General features: G+C 33.0%; 4 protein-coding genes across 4 annotated transcripts; 2 read left to right on the plus strand and 2 right to left on the minus strand.

The window, feature by feature from the left end:
• Positions 1 to 16: 16 nt before the first annotated feature.
• LOC105644453 (peptidyl-prolyl cis-trans isomerase FKBP62) lies at positions 17 to 4,113 on the plus strand. Its single transcript, XM_012229810.4, has 12 exons — positions 17 to 409; positions 496 to 582; positions 1,412 to 1,672; positions 1,752 to 1,826; positions 1,905 to 1,985; positions 2,077 to 2,271; positions 2,363 to 2,455; positions 2,561 to 2,859; positions 2,948 to 3,094; positions 3,192 to 3,319; positions 3,429 to 3,549; positions 3,821 to 4,113. The coding sequence occupies exons 1-12, from the start codon at positions 226 to 228 to the stop codon at positions 3,866 to 3,868; spliced, it is 1,719 nt and encodes a 572-aa protein (XP_012085200.1). The 5' UTR covers positions 17 to 225; the 3' UTR covers positions 3,869 to 4,113.
• A 2,020-nt stretch (positions 4,114 to 6,133) lies between these two features.
• On the plus strand, positions 6,134 to 7,899 carry LOC105644446 (small ribosomal subunit protein eS8). The gene is made up of 5 exons (XM_012229798.4): positions 6,134 to 6,283; positions 6,369 to 6,441; positions 6,576 to 6,906; positions 7,370 to 7,551; positions 7,628 to 7,899. The coding sequence occupies exons 1-5, from the start codon at positions 6,280 to 6,282 to the stop codon at positions 7,701 to 7,703; spliced, it is 666 nt and encodes a 221-aa protein (XP_012085188.1). The 5' UTR covers positions 6,134 to 6,279; the 3' UTR covers positions 7,704 to 7,899.
• Positions 7,900 to 9,016: 1,117 nt separating this feature from the next.
• On the minus strand, positions 9,017 to 14,035 carry CSLC6 (Cellulose-synthase-like C6). Its single transcript, XM_012229786.4, has 5 exons — positions 13,224 to 14,035; positions 12,387 to 12,695; positions 11,080 to 11,370; positions 10,883 to 10,996; positions 9,017 to 10,260 (listed from the first exon to the last, which is right to left on the minus strand). Exons 1-5 carry the CDS (start codon positions 13,896 to 13,898, stop codon positions 9,622 to 9,624), a joined length of 2,028 nt encoding a protein of 675 aa, XP_012085176.1. The 5' UTR covers positions 13,899 to 14,035; the 3' UTR covers positions 9,017 to 9,621.
• A 4,781-nt stretch (positions 14,036 to 18,816) lies between these two features.
• Positions 18,817 to 20,130, minus strand: LOC149497370 (uncharacterized). The gene has a single exon (XM_089718860.1). It carries the CDS (start codon positions 20,128 to 20,130, stop codon positions 18,817 to 18,819), a length of 1,314 nt encoding a protein of 437 aa, XP_089574986.1.
• Between the last annotated feature and the right edge of the window lie 3,558 nt (positions 20,131 to 23,688).

Genomic DNA, 23,688 nt, shown 5'->3' on the forward strand with positions numbered 1-23,688 from the left:
CACAGACACCGATGCTTCTCTCTCGAACAATCCTGGCCCGCCCTTCACTCACTCTCTAGCCCTCCAAACCCTTAACCCTCATAGAACTCTCTAGAAACCCAAATCATCTCTTCACTATAAAGGCCTCTCTTTTTCACTCTCAACCTTGAACCAGAACTCTCTCTCTGAAACTACTTCTAAAATCTCTCATAACTTCTGATCAGTCTCGAGTTGTTCACTAAAGACATGGATGAGGATCTTGATGTTCCTGCTGGAGAGGAAATGATGATGGACGACATCGATCTCGCTGACGAGAGCCCCGTTTTGAAGGTAGGGGAAGAGAAGGAGATCGGAAAGCAAGGTTTGAAGAAAAAGCTTGTTAAGGAAGGTGAAGGATGGGACACTCCTGATAATGGCGACGAAGTTGAAGGTATAGTATAACTTAACTCTTTCAATCCCTGATTAATTGTTGGCGAAATGTAAAATGATATTGAGGTGGATTCTTTTTGTTTTCAGTCCATTATACGGGAACTTTGCTCGATGGAACTCAGTTTGATTCTAGTCGGGATAGAGGGACTCCCTTCAAGTTCACGCTTGGTCAAGGTAAGGAATCCTACTGTTGTTATTCAAATTAGTTATTAATTGTTGTGGTTACGCGCGGACTACGGATTTTTTTTTGTTTTTTCCTTGAGCTGCTATAATTTTTTTTTTTTCTTGGTTTGCATTGAATTGAAACTCGAGCTGATGATGTTGTCAGTCTGGGTTTCAAATTTTAATGCAAATACTTAGAATGGAAATTAGGGAATGGTTTTAATCTTGTCTCTTAAATAAGTTTGTGCTGCTTAATTAAATGTTGATTTAATCGTTTTGTAAGTAATATTCGTATCTTTCTGTAGATTATTTCTGATTAGAGTTTGTTACTCATGTGGTTATGGAGTGCTAGTTGTGCTATTAATTACTCAGTAAAGTCTGTTTTTCCTTCTATTTCCATTCACTGGAGATTAAAATGCATAAGTTCAGGATTTTGTACGAGTTCCGTGCATATTTATTAACATTCACCAAGTTTAACAAAATGTCACAAAAAATACTCATGGAACTAACCAATTGTTGTTCTTAGAATATCATTATATGTCTAGAAAGCATAATGGAGAACTGCGTTTCTAATGCAATTTATATTTATTGTTCCAAAGTTGGCTTCTATATTTATTTTGGATGGGTGGATTTTAAAATTTTAGTTTCTCAATGTGATGAAACTAGAATGAATGCCTTGGAGATTTTATGTTGATGATAAATGTGCATAGCAAATTATCTCCCTTTTGAGTCTTCCACTAAAATGATGCACGAGATTGAGGATCTTGCTTCCTTTTAATGGTCGTAACCCCTTCTTCATCTATCTACAACTCTATTCTCTAAAAAAATTGGTTATCTGCAGGGCAAGTGATTAAAGGATGGGACCAAGGTATCAAGACAATGAAGAAAGGTGAAAATGCTATTTTCACCATCCCTCCTGAGCTTGCTTATGGTGCTTCTGGCTCACCACCAACTATTCCTCCCAATGCCACACTTCAGTTTGATGTTGAATTACTGTCTTGGTCTAGTGTCAAGGATATCTGCAAGGATGGTGGTGTATTTAAGAAGATTCTTGTTGAAGGAGAGAAATGGGAGAATCCCAAGGACCTTGATGAAGTTTTAGGTAGATCATTCTTGGTAACAATGGTCACAACTTTAGAATACCAGGTTATTGACTAAATCCTTACCTATTATTATTGCAGTTAAATATGAGGCTCAGCTCGAGGATGGTACAGTTGTTGCCAAGTCTGATGGGGTAGAGTTTACTGTCAAGGAGGGTTAGTATTCTGTGTTCCTGTCTGATGATGATATGAGGCCTTTTGAGTCCTTATAATTGACTGTTCCTTTATATGCAGGTCATTTCTGTCCTGCACTGTCAAAGGCCGTCAAGACAATGAAGAAGGGGGAGAAGGTTCTTTTAACAGTGAAGCCACAATGTAACTTTTCTTATTGTGCAGCCGGTCATGTTTAAAGCAACCGTGTACATGGTATTCTTCTCATTTGTTGTTGGATGTTTGTTTTATTTAGATGGATTTGGTGAGAAAGGTAAGCCAGCATCTGGGAATGAAGCTGCTGTTCCACCAAATGCCACGCTTCAAATAACCCTGGAGTTGGTCTCATGGAAGACTGTGTCAGAGGTGACTGATGACAAGAAGGTTATTAAGAAAATCCTGAAGGAGGGAGAGGGATATGAGCGTCCAAATGATGGCTCTGTTGTTAAATGTTAGTGTTGAATTATCTGAAGAGATATAGAATTGTATTTTCCTTTGACAAGTGTAAGCATCTAATGGTTCAATTATTGTGCTTCATGCAGTAAAATTGATGGGGAAGTTGGAAGATGGTACAGTATTTTTTAAGAAAGGACATGATAATGAGGATGAGCTGTTTGAGTTCAAGACAGATGAGGGTAAAGACAACCACAGTTTTTTCTCCATTTCCTTGTATCCTAAACTAGGGGATTAATCTGTCTTTGAAACTGATTTTTTCTTTGTTTATTTATATTTTTTGACAGAGCAAGTAATTGATGGGCTTGATAAAGCTGTGGCGTCAATGAAGAAGGGTGAGGTGGCTCTAGTGACTATTGCACCAGAATATGCATTTGGATCATCCGAGTCAAAGCAGGAGTTGGCTGTTGTTCCTCCTAACTCAACTGTATACTATGAGGTTGAGCTGGTCTCCTTTGTCAAAGAGAAGGAGTCATGGGACATGAACACCCAGGAAAAAATCGAAGCTGCTGGTAAGAAGAAGGAAGAAGGCAATGTTTTATTCAAGGCTGGAAAATATGTAAGGGCATCCAAAAGATATGAAAAGGTAATTTTTGCATATGCTTTGCCTTTTGACTGCCTCCTGGCTTTGTAGTTTTTGTAGTTTGTTAAGTTGTCATTTGGCTTTTCAACAGGCTGTTAAATATATAGAGTATGATTCCTCCTTTAGCGAGGAGGAAAAAAAGCAGGCCAAGGCGTTAAAGGTTGCTTGTAACCTAAATAATGCTGCGTGCAAGCTAAAACTGAAGGACTATAAAGAGGCAGAAAAATTGTGCACCAAGGTGAGAAAGCGGCATGGTTTCTTTATACCTAGTTAAAAATTAACCAACTTCGTATGCTATATGGATAAAACTGTGGTACTCTACTGGTATTGTGCAGGTGCTAGAGTTGGAGAGTAGAAATGTAAAAGCTCTCTATAGGAGGGCCCAGGCATATATTCAGTTGGCAGATTTGGATCTGGCTGAGTTTGATATTAAAAAAGCCCTTGAGATTGACCCTGACAATAGGTATGACAGTTAATTTTTACTATTGTGAAACTTGGAATGGTAAATTCAGGGTGTTGCTAGTTGAATTCAAGAGTTGGTTTAAAGTTGTACTAACATGTGATGAAACCAGGGATGTCAAGCTCGAGTATAAAACTTTGAAGGAAAAAATGAGGGAGTACAACAAGAAGGAAGCCAAATTTTATGGCAACATGTTTGCCAAGATGAATAAGCTGGGGCCGCTTGACTCTAATGTAAGTGTCACATCTATCCTACCACGAGCTACTAAATTGTGCGAGTTCTATGGGCCTGCTAATGTCAGGTTGTGTGCAACTTTGGCTTAAATTCTTGTATTTGAAGACCTCTGATATCCAAATTCTGTCTAATATCGCATACTTAGTTCTATGCAAATATTACCTCCTTTTTTTATGGGAATTTTTCATGTGGTTATATTGTGTGATTAGAACTTCTGAATATACACTCTCCTTAATTTTCACACTGAAATATTGATATTTTCTGTTGCAGAAATCTGAATCTGAGGAGTCGCAACCAACTCGTGAAAAGACAGCCTAGCAGGAATTTTTAGTAGAGTGACCAACTGGAACATGAAGGAGCAAATCCTGGTCTATTCTGTTCTTTTACTGTTTTTGGTTTTGCTTATGATGTGGAGAACTTCATTATTTGGTCTTGACATTAGAAAATTGTAACGGATTCTCCTAACCAAGAGTGGTGATATTTGCCCTAAATTTACCTAGTTGGACATGCCGTTTTTATTTTTGGAGGGGCTTATAGATTAATCATTGTTTATCCTTTTGTAACGCATACTGTTGTTTGTTGTATTTGAAATGCTGGCTGCTTTGGTAGGGCATGGGAGATTAAGGACATGATAATTTACTATTGGTTAACTTTATATATTAACAGAAGTTAACAGTAAAAATTTCGAGAGGATGGTTTAATTTGATCGTTAAGCGGAAAAAGTGGAGGAAGGTCTGTACAAAAGTTGCAGACCACGGCACGAACGGTTCATGCAGTTAAGGGGTATTTTTGGTACATGAATATATATACTAATCATACCGTCAAAGATGGATGTTTTTTTATGTTTTATTTTGTAATCTATTAGTTATTAAGAATTGAGGAATTTAATGTATTTTTATATGGGAGTCAAAATTATTCCTTCCGTCCAAAATAGAAATCGTTTGTGGGGACTAAATAATTTTTTTTTTCTAATCTTATTTTTATTTATATTAAATAGGATTATCCTTAATAACCTTTGCAGCCTGCAAAAGAAATATAGCCTTTACGGTTAAAATTCAACTCATTTTTATCGGTAAACGAATCAATATACTGCCTATTTTTTAATAATTATTATTAGTAATAATTAATAAGCAGATAATTACAAAGTTTGATAGTAAATTGTTTTTAAGTGATCGACCAAAAACAAGACACTTTAAGTTTGAAACCTGAGTTTAATATAAATATTTTACTTCACAGAGAGAGTTTAAATGTAAATATTCTAGGTTGAGTTTTTGTAAATATTTTCATTTTAACGATAACTACATGGAAAGATATATAATTATTATTCACTTATATGATAATTACTCATTATATGTAGGGAAAATAATGAATTCTCTAATGTTTTACCAAACTAACTAAGTTATATATGCAGTTTGCAGTATTAATTAATGGTCCTTAAGGTTTATTTCCATTTAATCACTTTGTCTTTCCGTCTATTTTCTCTATATTTTTTCATTAAAATATTTAGAAAAAGACTAAAATGTCCTAATACATAAGAATGAAAAATAATTAATTCATTTCTGAGGTTTGATCAAACTAATCAAGTCATTCATGCAGTTTAACAATATTAATTAATAATCTGTGAGATTTACCTCCCTCAAATCATTTGGTCATTCTGTTTACTTTCTCGTGATTTTTTTATTAAAACTTAAAAAAAAAAGACTAAAATATCATTACACTTAAGAAAAAAAAGACTAAACTAATGTAGATTATTTACTTTATAACGGAATGATAGTTGAGTCTTATAAAATTTACAATTGGAATTCTGCAAAAACGTTGAATTTTTTTATTTTCTAAAATATTCTTACTATTCCTATGGTCTTACCTTCATTTCATTAGTTGTAGTTTGTAATGGAATATATAAAATAATTTGTTCTCTTGAATATTGATACCTAAAATTACATATCTATTATTTTTATTGAAATTAACTCGATGTATATTTTTCTTTTTCATCTTTTTATTGGTGGCTCAAGACAGTAAAGTGACACGTTATATTGATTAAAACTTTTTTTTTTGGGTGAATATTAAATAATCAATATATACCCTGACTCTTCGTTTTTGTTCCACGATAAATGAAAATCTAACCTAGGTTAGTTTAGTTTTTTTTTCTTAAATGTCAAGGTATTTTAGCCTTTTTCTTGAAGGCTTTAATGGAAAAATCTGAAGAAAATTGACGGAATAACTAAATTGTTTGACAAAGATAAATTTAGAGAATTATTAATTAATATTGTTAAACTGCAATGGTGACTTAGTTAGTTTGGATTAAATCTCAGGGACAAATTAATTATTTTACCCTTCTTAAGTGTCAAGGTATTTTAGTCTTTTTTAAATGTTTTAACGGAAAAATCTAGAGAAAATAATAAAGGACCAAATAATTCAATGGAAGTAAATTTTAGATATCATTAATTAATATTGACAAATTACTGGATAACTTAATTAGTTTGATCAAACTTCTAGGACAAATTAATTACTTTCCCTTATATGTAAAACAAATTACAGATGTTGAAAAAAAAAATACAGGCATATGATTGTACATTTAGATTTTCGGATATGTATGTAACTTAAATATTTTAATGTGGGCAAAATAGTAACTTAATGTGTGACTCAGCGTTATTAATAAACGCAGCAGCTAGGGTTTATCCGAAGCGGAGTAGCCAGAGAGAGGAAGAGGACATCGCCGCTAAGTCAAAATGGGTAATCATTCTCTCCGATCTGTATTTTTACAGGGCTTGATTTCGCTTTTTGTGGTGTTTGACATGGCTTTACCTGGTTTCTTCAGGTATCTCCAGAGACTCCATGCACAAGAGGCGTGCCACTGGTGGCAAAAAGAAGGCCTGGAGAAAGAAGAGAAAGTATGAATCTTTCCTTTCCCTCTTTTCCTGATTGCGAAGTTTCGTTGCGTTTTATTTTCATTTTCTGCTTTTGGGCCAGATTTTAGTTGGAGGTGAATGATTTTAATTTTTTCTTCATGGCTGATCTATTAAAGGTATGAGCTTGGTCGTCAGCCTGCAAATACCAAGCTTTCAAGCAACAAGACAGTAAGAAGGATTCGTGTTAGAGGAGGCAATGTTAAGTGGAGAGCCCTGAGATTGGACACAGGAAATTATTCCTGGGGTAGTGAGGCTGTTACCCGCAAGACTCGTATCCTTGATGTGGTTTATAATGCCTCCAACAACGAACTTGTTAGGACCCAAACTTTGGTGAAGAGTGCTATTGTTCAGGTTGATGCTGCTCCATTTAAGCAATGGTATCTCCAGCACTATGGTGTTGACATAGGCAGGAAGAAGAAGACTGTTGCTAAGAAGGAAACTACTGAGGTGATTTTAATTTTAGAACAACTTTATTATTTATTTGTCAATATCTATTTAGTTTCTTTCGGATTGTAGCACCATAATGTTCTTGTTATGAATTTGATTGTATTGATAGTTGGTGCATTGGATATTTCAATTTTTGAAAAGAACATTATGAAAATCAATAACTCAATCTGGCTCTCTGTCGTTTCCTTGCGGTTGTTGCATTTGATTTGGCTTGAACAATTTTGAAGGGTTTTATTTTCCCCTCGCTATTTTTTTTTTTCTGAATTGTTAATCCTACAATATATGGTGAGTACAATGTGCTGCAATATCATAACCCAGAAAGATGCTTTCAATTTGGTTAAATATTATGTGTTCAATAGATTCTGTGGTACAACTACCAGTGTTAAATTGATCAAGTTCTTTAGCTTGCATCTCTTGAATACGAGTTGAAAAGGGTTTTATTTTTGATTACTGGTGATTGCAGGAAGGGGATGCTGCTGCTCCTGCCACGGCAGAGGAAGCTAAGAAGAGCAACCATGTACAGAGGAAGCTTGAGAAACGCCAGAAGGATCGTAAGCTTGACCCTCACATTGAAGAGCAATTTGGAGCTGGAAGATTGTTGGCCTGCATCTCATCTCGACCTGGTCAATGTGGCAGAGCTGATGGGTAACTTAACTAAATAGAAATATTGGTGTTTTCTTATCATATCAAATCTCTTGTTTACCATGGTTCTTGTTGTCAGGTACATATTGGAGGGTAAGGAACTTGAGTTCTATATGAAGAAGATCCAAAAGAAGAAGGGCAAGGGTGCTGCCTAAATGTTTTAACTGTCAAGATTTTGCTGCCGACTGTCTGGTTTATTTTAGTTTTGGTTTCTTGAGTTTTAGAAATACGATATGATACATTAATGGTAGAATGCTAAAATGATGCTCATTCTGTTTTGGAGCCATTAGAATCAACTTTAACGTTTTCTTTTTCCTTTTATATAATCTATTTGTTTTGCGGTTGTTATTATTTCCATGGCATTTCTTTAAATGTGCTTTCTTTTAATGTATATCTGTTGGTTCTTAGGGTATAGTGATTAGTCTGTTTCTTCGCAAAGCTTTCTTTTAATGTATATCTGAGTTCATAGGATATAGTAATTAGTCCGTCTATGTTTCATCCGTCATACTCATACACACGATGGGTATATTTGTGTTTTTTACTTTTGAACTATAATTGGTTCTCCACTTAATTCATCTGAGAAGAGGAGCCTTGGTTATGTTATTGTCATGTACGGCATTGTTAGATAAATGTAAAATGGGTTATGAGCGAATTGATTTCACTAGATGATTATTTGCTTATTCCTAGGTGAATTTTATAGGGAAATTGTTACAACTCGTAAAGCTGTGTTCTAGTTGGAACAAAAGGAGCATGTGATGAAGTGCAATGCTCTTTTTTGTTGTGTTTGGCTCTTAAATTTCTTTAGGAGGGGAAGGGGAAGGAAATGGGGGTGGCCATTGCTAAAAAGAGAGTGAATTTTTTGAATTCTACAAAAAGGGGTGGCCATTAATAGTATGATTTAATAGTATGCTTCACCCCACAGATAGATCTTTTTTTATTTTCACAAATTAAAAAAATAGTTAATATAATTTAAATAATGATGTCTGAGAAATACATTTCTCATACTAATGTCACATTATTTGATGTCTTTTCTAATAAAGAATTAATGGAAAGCCACAGTAAGACCGCATTTGGACGTATTATCAGATGTAGAAAAGGAAGTTGGATCTCACTTTAGCAACTGCTCTGTTCCTCATGCACAGCTTTAGGCTCTTCTTTGAAGGGATGAAACTTGCTTGGTCCTTGGATATCTGTAATCTCTGCATTTTATGCGCATATTCTTCATCAACCCGAAGATTTTTGTTTTTTTGTTTTTTTGTTTTTTTTTTTTTGGGTGGGGGGTAGTGTCCTTTTGAACTCATCTCCCAAAAGAAAAAACAGTGAGAGAAAATTTAGTGGAAAATTGTTGATAATAATAATAATAGGGATACATTAGAGAATTAACAAATTGATTATACTGCAAAAATAAAGTACCATATACTTTAGAACACGAAAAAAAAAAAAAAAAAAAGCCTGGAAAAAGTATAAATTACAAAAACATTAATCTCAACAAGGGCCATGGTCATTAATACACCATTTCAAAAACTCTCTGAATGATGTGAATCCATTCCTAATCGTCTTACATAGAATGACAAATGTTGTAACACGAGTGAAATTTTAACATTGACACTAAGGGTTTACATTGCTTGTAATTTGTAAACTATGAAGCTTCAAAAAAATGAAAAAGACATGTAAGATGACATTTGCAAGTGTACACTTCTGTAACTCTATGCAACTATAAAATGGACAAACATGATAGGAAAATCAATTTTGACACTTACCTCGCCTCCAACATTCTGAAACAATTCTGCAGTAACCAAGAATATTGTACTACCAACAACCACGATGACACAATGGTCCTTCAACCAATGAGTGAATAAGTAAACTACAATCTTTTTTGCGCCGAGCATAAATGAATGAAATTGCTTTAACCCAGTGCTAAGAACCCAATGAACATGTTCCAATGGTGAGGTCTCTAATATACAAATTGTGGGATGCATCTATACGAGTAATCATAACGGTGACTGCATCACTGTGCAAGTCCAAATCCCTCGAGAGATCTTTCATGAATATTAGAATACTGGAAACTCATTGTTAACTAACCTGTTCCCCGATCAAATCAAGACCGACAACTAGGAAACTGATCCCTTGAAATAGTAAGAAGTAAAAGTGAATTCCTTGTGCAGATAATAAGCTCCTCACTGAGGCTGTTAATAGAATCAATGCCAGACCAAGTTCTTTCCTGTACAAACGATTTTTTCTCTTTTTCACTGCTTTCTTGGTGGACTCCAGCTTGTTCAGCTCATTCAAGCCAGGATCTGAGGAAGATCGGTGGAGACCACTAGTTTCAACTAGAGGATCTGATTCCTTTTCTGCAAAGGCAACCAAGTCCGCCTCTGATGATCTCCCTAACTTCTTTGTAACTATCCACTCGTAAGAACTTCCAAATCGAAACAATCCCGATATCATTGCATTGAATTTGGTCACAGACATGGTGTTTTCAAATAAAAGGTAGGGGACTATAAATGGGAATGACCGTGGTGCTGGAAGGATATTCAAGATAGACATAATGCCCGGGATATAACAAACAACCCAGGCTGGTAATTGAGCTTCTGGCATGAACATGGTAAGTGGTAGTATGATGCAGAAGAGTGTGAAGGAATAAAAAGGTAGGATAAGCTTCCGTAGTAGGAAGAAAAGAAATATCAGATTTGCTTTCTTGCCAAAACTAACCTGGAATTTGAGAGAAAAAAAAGTATATCAGGAAAAAATGCCATGTGCACTTAAATGTAAGTTGATGCTGATAAAAAAACTCATAACAAAATGATAATGAGCAACTGAAAAACTTCAACCACATCCTGGCTCCAAAGCAAGTCCCAACAAGGATAGCATAGTTTAGGTACAAATGAAAAGTGGCCAACAAATTTGTAACAAGAAATTTGAACAAGGAGACAAGAAGATCAGACTATACCATTTGAACAAGAAATTTATAAGATCCATCATGATATCTAGCAGTGAACTATAGGTACCAAACAGGTACCAAAGAATAGTTTTGATTCATTGCCTAAGGGCAATACTAATATTACAAGACGTGTTCCAGTCCTAAATTCTTGTGGCCTAACTGACTGCTTGAATGCCTTGTGCCATCCAAGAAATGAAAATAGTGAAATAAATAAATATCAGCAGTATTCAAACTTTTTGCTAGAAGTCTGATGTTCAAATATATTCTTTTTCATGGTTTACTTTTGTCAAAAGCATTAGCTACATACCTTTCTTTAATACCTCAAGATAACATCCTAAATACACTCTTAATTTCATAGAACAATAAAGTAATTGCACAAAATTTCATTCTTACCTTTGAGCGAAGTATGTCAAAGAAACACAAGCGAAACAATTGCATTGGACCTGAATGCCAGCGATGCTGCTGTTTTTTGTATGCTTCATAGGACTCTGGAAGTTCACAAAGGCACTGAAAAAATAGGAATGAACTAGTGTTAAAACTATTCTGTAAAATACATTTAGACTCTAGAAATGGTGAATAACAGGACACACCTTAACATCATTCAGATATATAAACTTCCATCCACAAAGGTGAGCGCGGACAGCAATATCCATGTCTTCAACAGTTGTCCGTTCCATCCAACCACCACATTCCTCAAGGGCTTTAGTCCTCCATACACCAGCAGTTCCATTAAAACCAAAAAAGTTTATGAAAACACCATTGACCTGTTGCTCAACTTCAAAGTGGAATGATAAGTTTATATTCTGAAGTCTGGTCAGCAAGTTCTCATCCTTGTTTACAAAGGTCCACCTTGTTTGGACCAGTGCTAGATCATCGTTTCCCTGAAAAAATTAAAAGGAAAAAAACAAAAGCAAAAGAAAACAATTTCTTATCAGAAAACAAAATAAGAGTGGCTATATAAACTTAACAAAAGCAAACACAGCAGTTCCAAAACATGCTAATGGACTTATATAAAAACAACGTCATGCGTGTGCATATGCACACACAGCTTGCGTATGCTATAGATCCACTACTTGCTCATGTAGTTTATTGATGTACATACATTTATTACAATGCAGACACTTGATGCTTCCCCCACTTCTCTCTCTCTCTCTCTTCCCCCCACCATCCCTTTTTCTTCCATTTGCAATGTTAAGCTATGTGTCCAAGATGACAGGCATGGAAATGAAACTATACATGAAATTCACTAGGGTAACAGGGTAAGTTGCTTTGAGAAAAAGAAATTAAGCACCACTTGATCATGAAATATCTCTTTCAAGTTGATATCTATCTTATCCAATCAAATTTAAAGTGGAGTTGAGGCCCATAATCATGCATAAATAAATTAAAGCCTGCAATTCATCATAACACTACTTGAAATAGAACTAATAATCTTTTAGTGCTTCATTTTTTTATATTAAATATTTATTTCACCTAATAAATTTGTTGCAAAAGGGCTAATGAGTGTTTGAGACAATGAAGAAAGAAGGGGTTTTCTGTGTGAAAAAGATAACATAGTTAAGTCCATTTGCAACAGGTGTATATGTGGTTGATCATTGTCCACACCAAATGCTGAGTGGTTAGATTGGTTAAATTGTACAAGCAGATTGTAATGTACCTAAGTACAATTTTCTGTCTTTGTGGCAGAATGATTAATGTATTTTTTAACCATTGATGAATCATCAAAACAGATCCTTCTCTAAGCCCAAGCTTTGCAGCATAATTTAAAAAAACTTTTTTGCAGCAAAAAGTAGGCAGATGCAAAATAACTTCATTGAGTCTATACATGGAAGCCCATTTCATTTTCAGACAGGGTCAGACCAATGAAAGCTTTAATGTATTTAGATTATGAGGTTACCTTGAAGTAAGGAATAGTTTTCTTCAAGAAATCAGGTCCTGGCTGAAAATCTGCATCAAAGATGGCCACAAATTCATAATCTTTTACATAGTCACAGCTCATTGCAGATTTGAGGTTTCCTGCCTTGTAGCCTGTGCGTATAAGACGATGTCTATACAATATGTGCACACCCCTTTGTTGCCATTTCTGCACTTCTGCCTTGATAAGGAGTTGAACATTTAATTCATCAGAATCATCTAACACCTGTACAAGCATTCTCTCCTTTGGCCAATCCTGGATACAAACTGCCGCAATAGATTGTTGATAAACCTGTACAGCACCCACTCAGTATTAATAATTGAAAGAGGTGATAATTAATGTAAAACAAAGGCCAAAACAATGTTCCTATGGTGAAGCTAACAAAGCTAACAAAGAACTAACTTCAGCAAATGAATAAAATAACTATTTAAAAACTAACGAAATAGTTTCAACTAAAATTTGAATTGCAGTTTCTTCTTTCATTTATTTATTTATTTATTTATTTGATTCTCTCTTGTTTCACCTGCCTGTGAATGTGCTAATGAAACTTAATAAATTGAATCATCCATGGAAGCAAAGCTAATTGAATCACCAGTACCTATGTGTACACAAATGGTCTCATCCCACGAAGTCACACATTACTTGTACAATCCAAAACATAAACTAAAACTATCTAAAATGATTTAGAAATGAATTTCCAATTAATACCGACTCTATTAAAGTTTTAATATACTCCTCAATGCATTAAAAAAACAGGCACTGCTCTAAATGCAACTTAGCTAAAAAATACGAAGGGATTAGAAACCTACATCTGCTTACCTCCCTCTCATTGCACATAGGGATCTGCACCAACACCATGGGATAATCCTCCACATTCTCTCCATTCACATTCCCATACTCCACTGTCGCTGCCGGCTTCAATTTCCTAACCCTGATCCAAAAACACCCCAACACCAAAACGGCACGATCCACCGACTGTATCAAGAACAGAACGATGCACACATTGGCCAAGCTCTGCAACGGCGGCGCCAAGTAATTCGCTCTGATTTCCAACCATTTAGCGTACACTCTCTCCACCATAAGCTCCGCGGACTCCACTGACGGCGGACTGAAATGCCATCCTTTAAAATACGCAAGCAACTCAAAACACAGTAACAAAATGATAAGAATCAAGAACACTCTAATGATTCTATACAACCGCGAGGAGGATGAATCAGAAGGCGAGTCATGGCTAGCGATCCTCCGATTGGCGGTGCGGAGGAGATAAAACAAACCGTTTGTTAGCCACGCGAGGGAGGTAGCGAGTTGTTGGAATTTAAGAATCCAAAGCCAGGACAATTGGCGAGCGCTACGGGTGTGGTCTTTGTCGACGGTAGTATCGACTGTGGCAGGACTGCGGATCTCGACGGTGAGCAATGCGTTGTCGTTTTGGTCTAGAAACTGGCGTTGTTTGTTCCACCATTCTTGAAACTCCTGGTTTTGCGATGGACTCATAGAAATGTAAGATTTGCAAATAACAAAATGTATCTGTTTTTTACCGTTTCTTGCTTCTCAGATCTCTCTGCTTGGCGGTGAGTGTGTGATAGGGAGACACGAGAGGTTGAAGCTATATTTGGCAAGTGTTTTCAACCAATTTTTTAGCCATGTTGTTTTCTTGTTTTCTGGTACAAGTTTCTTCATTTCAGTGCTGTAAGCTCGTCTGTATATTCACCGTTTGATGAAATGATGAAAATGTGTGGTATCGTGATGGTGGTGATGCATGCATGTATCGTGTGATTTAATTCACTGAATCAATTTTTGCGTTTGAAGTGGAAACGAAAAGACAGGCCATGTGCTGTTTCAGAGGTTTCTAAATCTAAATTTCTGAATACCACGCACCAATTGCGGCGAAGAGTTCCGTGGCGCGTGCGATGGGATTGGAAGCAGTAAGGAAATATCTTTATTTGTTTTGGCATGTTTGGCAAAATGATATCGACAATGTTAAAATTGAAGACTTTACAAATAAAGTACATTATTAGTGTGATTTAGTTTAAAAGGTATAAATAAACCTTGGAGGATCTCAGTAAGGGTTAAATATATAAATTCACTTCTTCTTTTTTTCTATATTATCTTAAATTTTGATAGGATCTGCAATACCTCTAACGTTGAAAATTTTAATACTAATAACAACAACATTTACGATTTTTAGCTTTTTTTTTTTTTTTTTTTACATTGATTAGATATGTGATTATTACAATTTGTAAAATAATAATTTTTATAATTTTTTAACTATACGTGATTAAAATTTTTCAAATTGAAATATTCTATGAACGAAGTTAAAATACTTATTATGTATAATTTTATAAATTAAAATATTTAATAAAAATAAAAATTGATGTCTTATATATTTGGAGCATCTCTAATGCAACCATGGATTGTAGCTCATGTGTTTTAATAAATAGATGTTATGGATGATGATGTAACTGAATGTGTATTTGTAAATATTAGATTCTAAAAATGGTTCTCTAATGCACGAAAAAAAAAAAATCAGTTTGAGCGCAAAAATAAGTTTGAGCCCAAATAAAGGGGAAGGCATAAAATAAAATAAAAAATAAGAAAAAAAAATAAATTGGAAAAAAAGAACAAAAAATTGAGTCACGTTGTCTAACAGACCCTCTGAAATAGAGCGTGTGATAGACCGTGTCTCTTTTTTCTTTTTGACACATCAAGCTCACAGACTAAAGAGACAATAGCATTGGAGAAGGTTTTTGTTTTTAACTTTTAATTTTTCAATCATGGCGAATAAATTAACACAATCAACAGTTGTATTGGAGATGCTCTTAGCCTTATAATCAAAAAGTTTATATTTAAGTCAGATGTTGTATGATTGATCTTCTCACTTAGGTGAGAAATGAGAAATTTCGAGTTTGAATTTGAGTACTCCCAACCATTACCAATTTAATGAGCTAATGGAAGGACTATTCCTGTGATATATAACTTTTTAGCTAAAATTTACGCCGTGGGTATTCAATTAATTTCCATTTTCATATTTTAAATTATTCAATTTGAATTTAAATTGTAATTAAGAAACATGGAGTGAAATTAATTACCTCTCATACTTTTTTGGATTAATTATATTATGGCGTTCAAACCGTACAATTTGTTTATTTTGATGTCTCAATTGAAAGTATTTATAATTAAATGTTTAAATAAATTGCAAATACAATTCAACGGGAATTTCTCACGGAAAACTAAAATTAACTATTTTACTCAATTAATTTACTTTTTTCCCTCTAAGTTATTACATTTTTATATTTTTTTAATTGAAAGAAATTAGAAGAAATTTTTTGAGACCTTTTCAAGAAAGAACAAATATAAGACAAAAAAAAATTTAATGAAAAAATGAAAAAAGAGAGGTTAATTTATTGAATGTTTAAGGATAAATACTGAATTTTATACATTTTTATGTTTGCGTCAATTGAATAAAATACATTTTTTATTTAATTTATTTTTTAAGATTTATGATAAATAAAATATAAATAAAAAAATCATTTACAAATAGTCTAACTTATTAGAAAATATATTTAATTCTATATTATTAAACTCGAAAATTAATTATTTTATAATAAGATCCATCGTTTACTTTTTGTTTATTTAGAATTACTGCCATAGTTCAACTCTACAAATTTTATAATACTTATTAAATGATTAAAGTCAATAAAATAATACACGAGAGAATATATATATATATATATATAAAATTAAAAATTCTATACAAACAATTTTGTTTTTGTTGCTATGTTTTTTTAGTATTAGATAAGAGGGATTCAAATCTAGATTTAGGTCATAAATGCAATTGGTATTAGAGTATAGTATGCTTATTTGTTGCCATTCTAAAAATGAAATGTCATCTCTTAATTAAATAAGTCAAAATCTATTCTTAGCATTTGAATTCTTTTTTCATTATTTTGATTCGAAAGAGCTCCATTTAATTAAGATATACTTACAAATATGCCAATGTGTCAAATTTTAAAAGAGAAAAATCGTTCAAAGTCTTATTAAAACAGATTATTCCAAATAAGATTAATTAACTCTTATTTGCATTACTTTCTATACTACTGATTTACTTCGTTAAATTTTTTTTTTCAAGGTTAATTGGTTGTGGGCTATAGATATAACAGGTGGAAATTCACCAAATTGATGAAAATTTTGTGGTTGAAAGGTCTCAAATATGAGATTTCTCATTCTCTGCATAAATAAAAATATCAATCAAAACACACCTAATTGTTATATCGTTAACCTTTTTATTTATCTTTATAAAATTATTCACAAAAATAATAAGAACAATGTCATTTTTTTCTTTTTGGCATTCAATATTATATACGATGAATTTTTTTACACTCTGAACTATCGACAGCAGTTATAATAATTTCAAGACCGATCAGAGCCAGTATATAATCCATTAAAAAGCTCGTTAGGAGCGATACAACCCTCAGGATAGTGAATTACATGTTACATTAACCCAAATAATAAGAACAATGTTCCATCATTTACCGAATACGCACTTAAATGCTAGTTACCAGTACGCGTTCCCACATACATCCCCATGACCCCATTGGTGAGTTCATGTGCTCACATGGCGAATTAGGTAAAATCAGAATTTCTGGTTTGATCAGGCTTTCAAAACGGGTATCAAGTGTCACTTTAGAAATTCTTTTTATCTCCCTTTAATTATAATTTTAGAAAATTAAGAAAGGATTTTTTTTTTTTTTCAATTTTATCCTTTGTCTCTTGGTATCCCATCAAATAAATATTGAAAAGGGAAAAAATTTAAAAGAAAAGGATAATAGAGATTGAAAGAGAATCACAAAAATAGGGAAGAGAGGAGAATTAGGGCAGAGAAATTCAAATTTAGAAGAAAAAGACACATGGAAAGAGAGGAAAGAATCAAAGAATAGAATCAGGAATTTGAAAAAAAAAAAAGTGCAAAAATAATCCCTAGGATTGAACTGCTTTGATACCACTATTAGGATTTTTAAGGAAAAAAGATGGAAAGATACAAAAGAAAAGAGAGAGGGAATACTATTCTATTATTTCATTGTCTCATAAACAATAACCAAAATATATTATTTATACTAATGGGCTTGTATTCACAGTTACATCTAAATCCTAGTATCGCCTATTCAGCAAAATTAATTGTTTTTGTAGTTTTTATTTGCTTTAGCCTTGTTCAGCAGCAAGGCTTGAAGTAGTGAGTCAAAACACTATCTTAATTAATTATCGCATTCGGTAATACAGTATCTATTGTAGCGTTTAGAGTTTGAGACAATATTTCATGAAATGTTATCTTTATCAACGTTTAACGTTTTATAATTTTTTTTATGACACATATACCCATCACTTGTCTCTACCTTGTTCCTCATTTTCATACTCTTTTTTATCGTTTTTATTAAACAACTAATCCAACAATTATTTGTACGTTCACTTTTATTCTATTCAAACAACAGCTAACCATTAGTAAAACAGCTGGTAAAACAACTGACAACTAATAAAATAGTTAACAGCTACTATTAGAACAGTTAAAATCGCCGAATAGACCCTTAATAGCATTTAGCTGTTGTTAGCTATTTGAATAATTTTTCATAAAATGCTTAAAGCTAAATGTTACATGGACTAACTTTTTATAAAATCATATTTTAACCTCTAAAAGTTAGTTCAAACATTGTGTTATCAAATATTATAAAAATTTAGCAGTAGCTACTTCAAAAGTTATTGTCAAACACAAACTTAACCTATTTTTCCAACACAAGCATTAATTATTTAAAAAAAATTAAACAAAACAAGTAATTTAGTCAATTAAAGTTATTTTTTCTAAATTTTGATATTATTTAATATTTATAATTCTTATATAATTACTTCAATCGTGCTTGAAAAAGGATGGTTAATAATGTTTATTTGTAAGTCAGAAAGACTAGTTCAAAGTATAAGCAAATGAACTAGGATTATCAAAGTTAATGGCTGTAAATAAATCGCTGTAAAATAGAGTGTGCCTGCAAACGGACTTCACAAGTTCATTATTTCGTCAACTAAATTAAATCCATCAAAATGCATGTATTTCATATTTTGTATTTTGTTTCTTTTTAATAAATTTCTATTTTCTACTTAAAAGAAACTTGAATTAAATTCTAAATTTTCTCTCTATATTTTGGGCTCCAACTCTAATAATTGATTCAACCTAGCCCAAATCAACGGTACTAATTAATTGTCGGGCTTGGGCTCGCGTTGGTTAGAATGGACTTTGTTTGTTTACTTTCAAGTAGGCCTTAATATTGCCAGCTCACGCAAGAAACAAAGCTGGGAACAGCATATTCCCCAAGTGTCTTTTTTTTTTTTTTTTTTTTTTTTTTTTTTTGACGGTAAATAGGATCACATATTATAAATCATGAGAAATAAGAGTTGCAATACATTGTGGGATCGAGTCCCATAGACGGAAACAAGGGTGTAAGCATGCCACACGAGCTAGAGCGTGTGCAGGCTTGTTGACTTGCCTCCTGGCCCAAACCAATTCACAAGATGATAATTGAGAAATCAGTTGTTTAATCTCTTCGAGTACTGGTGCCCAGTCTGAATAAGGTTCAAAACCAGTAGTTACAGCTTGAAACAGTCGCAGACAATCTGTTTCCACTAGAACCCTTTCAATATTTCTCATGAGAAGCCAATACAATACTTCCCTAAGACCGATGGCCTCTGCAATGTGAGGTTGCAGCACTCCTGCAAAATGACCCGTACAAGCTATCAAGAATTGCCCAGCTTCATCTCGGATAAGGCCAGCATAAGATGAGCGACCTTCAGTGGCATGGATTGCTGCATCAAAGTTACATTTCACAGTCCCAGTCGGAGGAGGGACCCATGTCGGGCCTGAGGCTAATGGTACAGAGGAATTGCTTCGATTAAGCTGCGCATTCTTCCATTCTCTAAGAAAGCTAGTGGCTGCCATGACAATGTTGTAGGGATCTACATTAATTTGTTGCCAAACTCGTCGATTTCTGTCAAACCAGATGAAATAGCACAACACACTGAAGAACGAGCACTGCTCAGTACTGCGCCGATCGATTAACCCTAACAACATATCACGAAAATCAGTGGTTGATCGATCCAATGGAATCCCTGTTAAAGTCCAACACAGTCGAGCTTTCTCACAGAGAAATAGCATGTGCATTGTTGTCTCGATTTCACCGCAGAAAGGGCAATGGTCATCCTCTATAATCCGCCTGCCAAAGAGTGTAGCTTTCGTTGGTAGGATATTACGACACGCCCGCCACAGCCAGTGTTTAACCTTCGGTGGGGAAGCTAATTGCCATAATTTAGCCCAGATTGGCGAAGTTATGTTTGTTTCAGGCTCCACAAAGTTAGGTAGGACAAGTTTGTAGCCTGATTTAACGAGGTACTTCCCTGAACTTGAGAAATTCCATATTAGTTTATCTGCCTGGGTAGCCCGAGTAAAGGGGATAGATAGAACCTGTGACACCTCCTCTGGAAGGAACAGTCCAGCAATTAAATCCACATTCCAACCATTAGACATCCTTAGATTTCCAACTGACATATTCTCAGAACCAGGAACAATAGGGCTATGTGAGTAAAAATCATTATCATTTGGTAGCCACGGGTCATGCCAAATGCTAACGCTTGAACCGTTACCAATTCTCCATCTATACCCTCTTCTTAGAAGTGACTTAGCCGAGACCATGCTCCTCCATATAAGACTGGGATTATGCCCTAAAGGCGCATCCAAAACATTCCCCCCTGGAAAATATTTTGCCCTGAGAACGGAACATAGAAGAGTATTTGGCTCGGTGATAAGTCGCCAAAGCTGTTTATTTGGACATTTTTTTTGGTCAAATCAAAATCGGCCAAGTGCATAAATTTACTGTGCTTTATGGACAAAAAAAAATTTATAACACCTAAATTTGCGACGGACTTATCACCTATTTATGCATATGAAATTACAAATTTTGATGATATTATATTCATCTTCATACTAGTAACTGGTGTTTTTAGTATTCATGTGTAAAATATTCACTTAATGTGATTAGTATAATCTTTAAAATAATAAATTTTATATTTTTCAACTATCTAATTAGTGTTTAATGGATCTAATTTTATAAATTTAAGTATTCAATAAAATATTATTTACATATTAAAGTATTTAATATATAAAATTTTATCATATGAAATATTGAATAGATCAAAGTATTATTTACACATTCTCTCCAAGTATTATAACTACACAACGAGAATAATTCTAAAATCATAAACATGGTTGAATTTAGCTGAAGATCTAACATATATGGTATCCAGCCATTACATAGTTGCAAACAGCAATAGTTTGATCGGTGATGTTTGGATGTTAAGCAAAAAATATTCCCTTGAAACATAGAATTTGTGATACTCCATATGATAGATTACAACATCATTTAGGTACAAATAAGAGTTGCCCTAGAATATTAAGATAAATGGCCTATAAATTTAGGGTAGGGGACCCAAATAAAAATCTAAATATTATCCACCACCGTCATAAAGCACACAGAAATCTAGAAATGTGTTGAACATTTCCAATTCCTTGAGGACAACAACCTACACTCTACTACATATGTATAGAGTGAGTTAGTTTACTTTTTCTTGGCACATGAGATTAATATTATCTTTTCAGTTCCAAATTTAGATGGTATTGTGCTAACCATTTGTTTCTTTGGCTCCACAGGTCAACCAAGCTTTCGTTGCAGGTGCTTCAGATGGAAATGTGAGTTGGCATTTGGCAAGGGAAGACATGCTACTAGATAGGCTAATCTTAACCTACACCACTTATCACTTAACCTAAGCATTCCAAGATAACCACAAAATTATATATTATTCCCTTTTTTAATTCTTTAATCATTAAAATCTTTGAAAGAGAAGTTCAATATGAATTTGAATTCTTAATATATAGATATATATGTACACAATTCATGGAAGATAAGTATGGAATGATAAAATCTCCAATATTAAAAAAAAGTATGGAATGATACACCCATGTATAGCTAAGTGATAAATACATATACGACTCAACGATAGATCTGGATTCGAATTTTCCTCTTTCAATACTAAAAAAAAAAATAAAATGGTAAAATTACTCTATTTATGATTCAAAAGTCATGAGTTCAATTTGCAAAAATAAGAGAAAATGTTATGTAGATGAAAGCTATAAAAGTTGGATGCTTTATATATTAATTCACCCTGCATGTATGCACCTATTTGAGTAAGGAACTGAATCACCTAAATTATAATAAAATACTCCTTAATTTGATTATATTATTATTATTATCTCACTTAGGATCTATTAGCGGTTAACTAATAAATGTTAGTATTTGATATAAATTTTAGTGATAGTTGTCATTAAAAAATATAATGGTAATGAAGGGTTAATTTTTTTATATATTATATTGTATAATTTGTATATATTTTTTAATTTTTAAAGGTGAATATATTATTTTTTATTTTAATTTTTTTTATATAAATAGAGAATACTAATTAATTTTTTTACTATAATATTTAATATATTGTTATTATTTTTCGAATAATTATAAACAAATTGATAAAAACATTATTTTTTTAAAAAATAATTTTATTACTAATTTTTTTATAAGGTCAATGAGTTCAAATAAAATATAAATACATCAGTTACAAGTTAGAAATGAAAAAGCCAAACACATCGCTAATGTGATTAACAATAACTAAAATTTTTATAATTTATCGTCTACTGATTAAAATCCTTACAAAATACCTAAAATCTAGATATTAGATGCAAATCATCTATTGCTACACAAATCATCTAAATCAAATATCTTCTAATACTTAAATCTTAACAATTCTCTCTCTATTAATCTATCATTCAGTCACTTATCTCTCTTTTTGAATATTGGGAATTGCCTAAGAAAGAGAAGGAAGTCATAAGATAGTCTTTAGAAAATTATAGACAATAATTATTGTATTTAATAAAAAGAAAAGATAAAATTGAAAAAAACTAATAAAATTTTTTGACTTTTAAATGTACGAATAATTTTGAAGAAAATATTTAAAAAAAAAAAAAAAGACAGATGGACTAGATGATACTTTTAAATTTGAACTAAACAAAGGAAAAGTCTTCAAAATTCGACTAAATTTGTTATTTTCTTTAGGATAGTCTAAAAGACAAATGGAATTATTTTTATTCTGTCTTTAGACAATTGATCACATTCGTTAATTTTAAAAGATTGATCATCATATTCCTATTAACACAGACAGTCAAATCCACTCAGGGGTTTAGACCTTAGAAGCTACTGATGTTATTGGTTGGCGGGCCCAGATACCGCGTCTCACGTGTTGAAAAGCTCACACGCGTAAAGTTATTTTGTCCCCTAGAAAACACCTATGAACGACACTCCAAGTCACCTATTACCCAAATCGAAAAGGAGGCTAAAACTTTCCATTGCCAAAAATAAATAATAAATAAATCAAAAGTTCACATGATTATGAAAAAATGATGATCATATTAATAAATTGTTTTTTTTATTTTCATTAACTTAGAACCGATTAAGTTATTATTGAGAATAATATAAACTTAAATATATTAAATTTTTTAACCTAATATATCTAGACTAAGTTTGGATTTAAGAGAAAGCTGATCGGATAAGATCAGTGCTTAGATATATTAAATTTTTCATGGACAATATATATAAACAGAGTAAAATTATCTTTATTGATAAAGAAAATATATGGTTTGAAACTAATACATCTTTCATTTTCAAAAACAATTGAAAGACAGGGGATTTGAAGCTTGGAAGTCTGGATGCATTAGCTTTTTCCAACAATCTGAGTTTCAGGATTAGAAGTTTGAATATGGTCAAAGTAAGGCTTAGTTTGAATATGGAAGAGTTGGATTTAGAAAGAAGATAATAATAGTAATAATTTGGTAAGAAAGAAAATATGAGAAATGGAAGAAAAAGAAATTGATGGTGAGATCCTTTGGAATGCAGAAAAACCCAAACACGCTTACAGTTGCAGAGCATGAAATAATGCAATGGTTGGTAAAGCAAATGATGGATTCTCCACAGCCTGTTTTTTCTCCCCTACAAAGGAAAACACCAACCAACCCAAAGGTTAAAAATATAGACCAATATAAATAAATAATAGACTCCGTAGGGGTAAAAGAAAAAAACTCAAAAAGAATAGTGTCAATAATATTTTTTTTTTTCATTTTCTTGAAAGGGTTTTAATTTATAGGAGAATT

The sequence above is a fragment of the Jatropha curcas genome, chromosome 3, assembly GCF_041381405.1.
Source record: "Jatropha curcas cultivar XTBG-Jc1 chromosome 3, XTBG_Jcur_1.0, whole genome shotgun sequence".
NCBI classification, from domain to species: Eukaryota; Viridiplantae; Streptophyta; class Magnoliopsida; order Malpighiales; family Euphorbiaceae; genus Jatropha; species Jatropha curcas.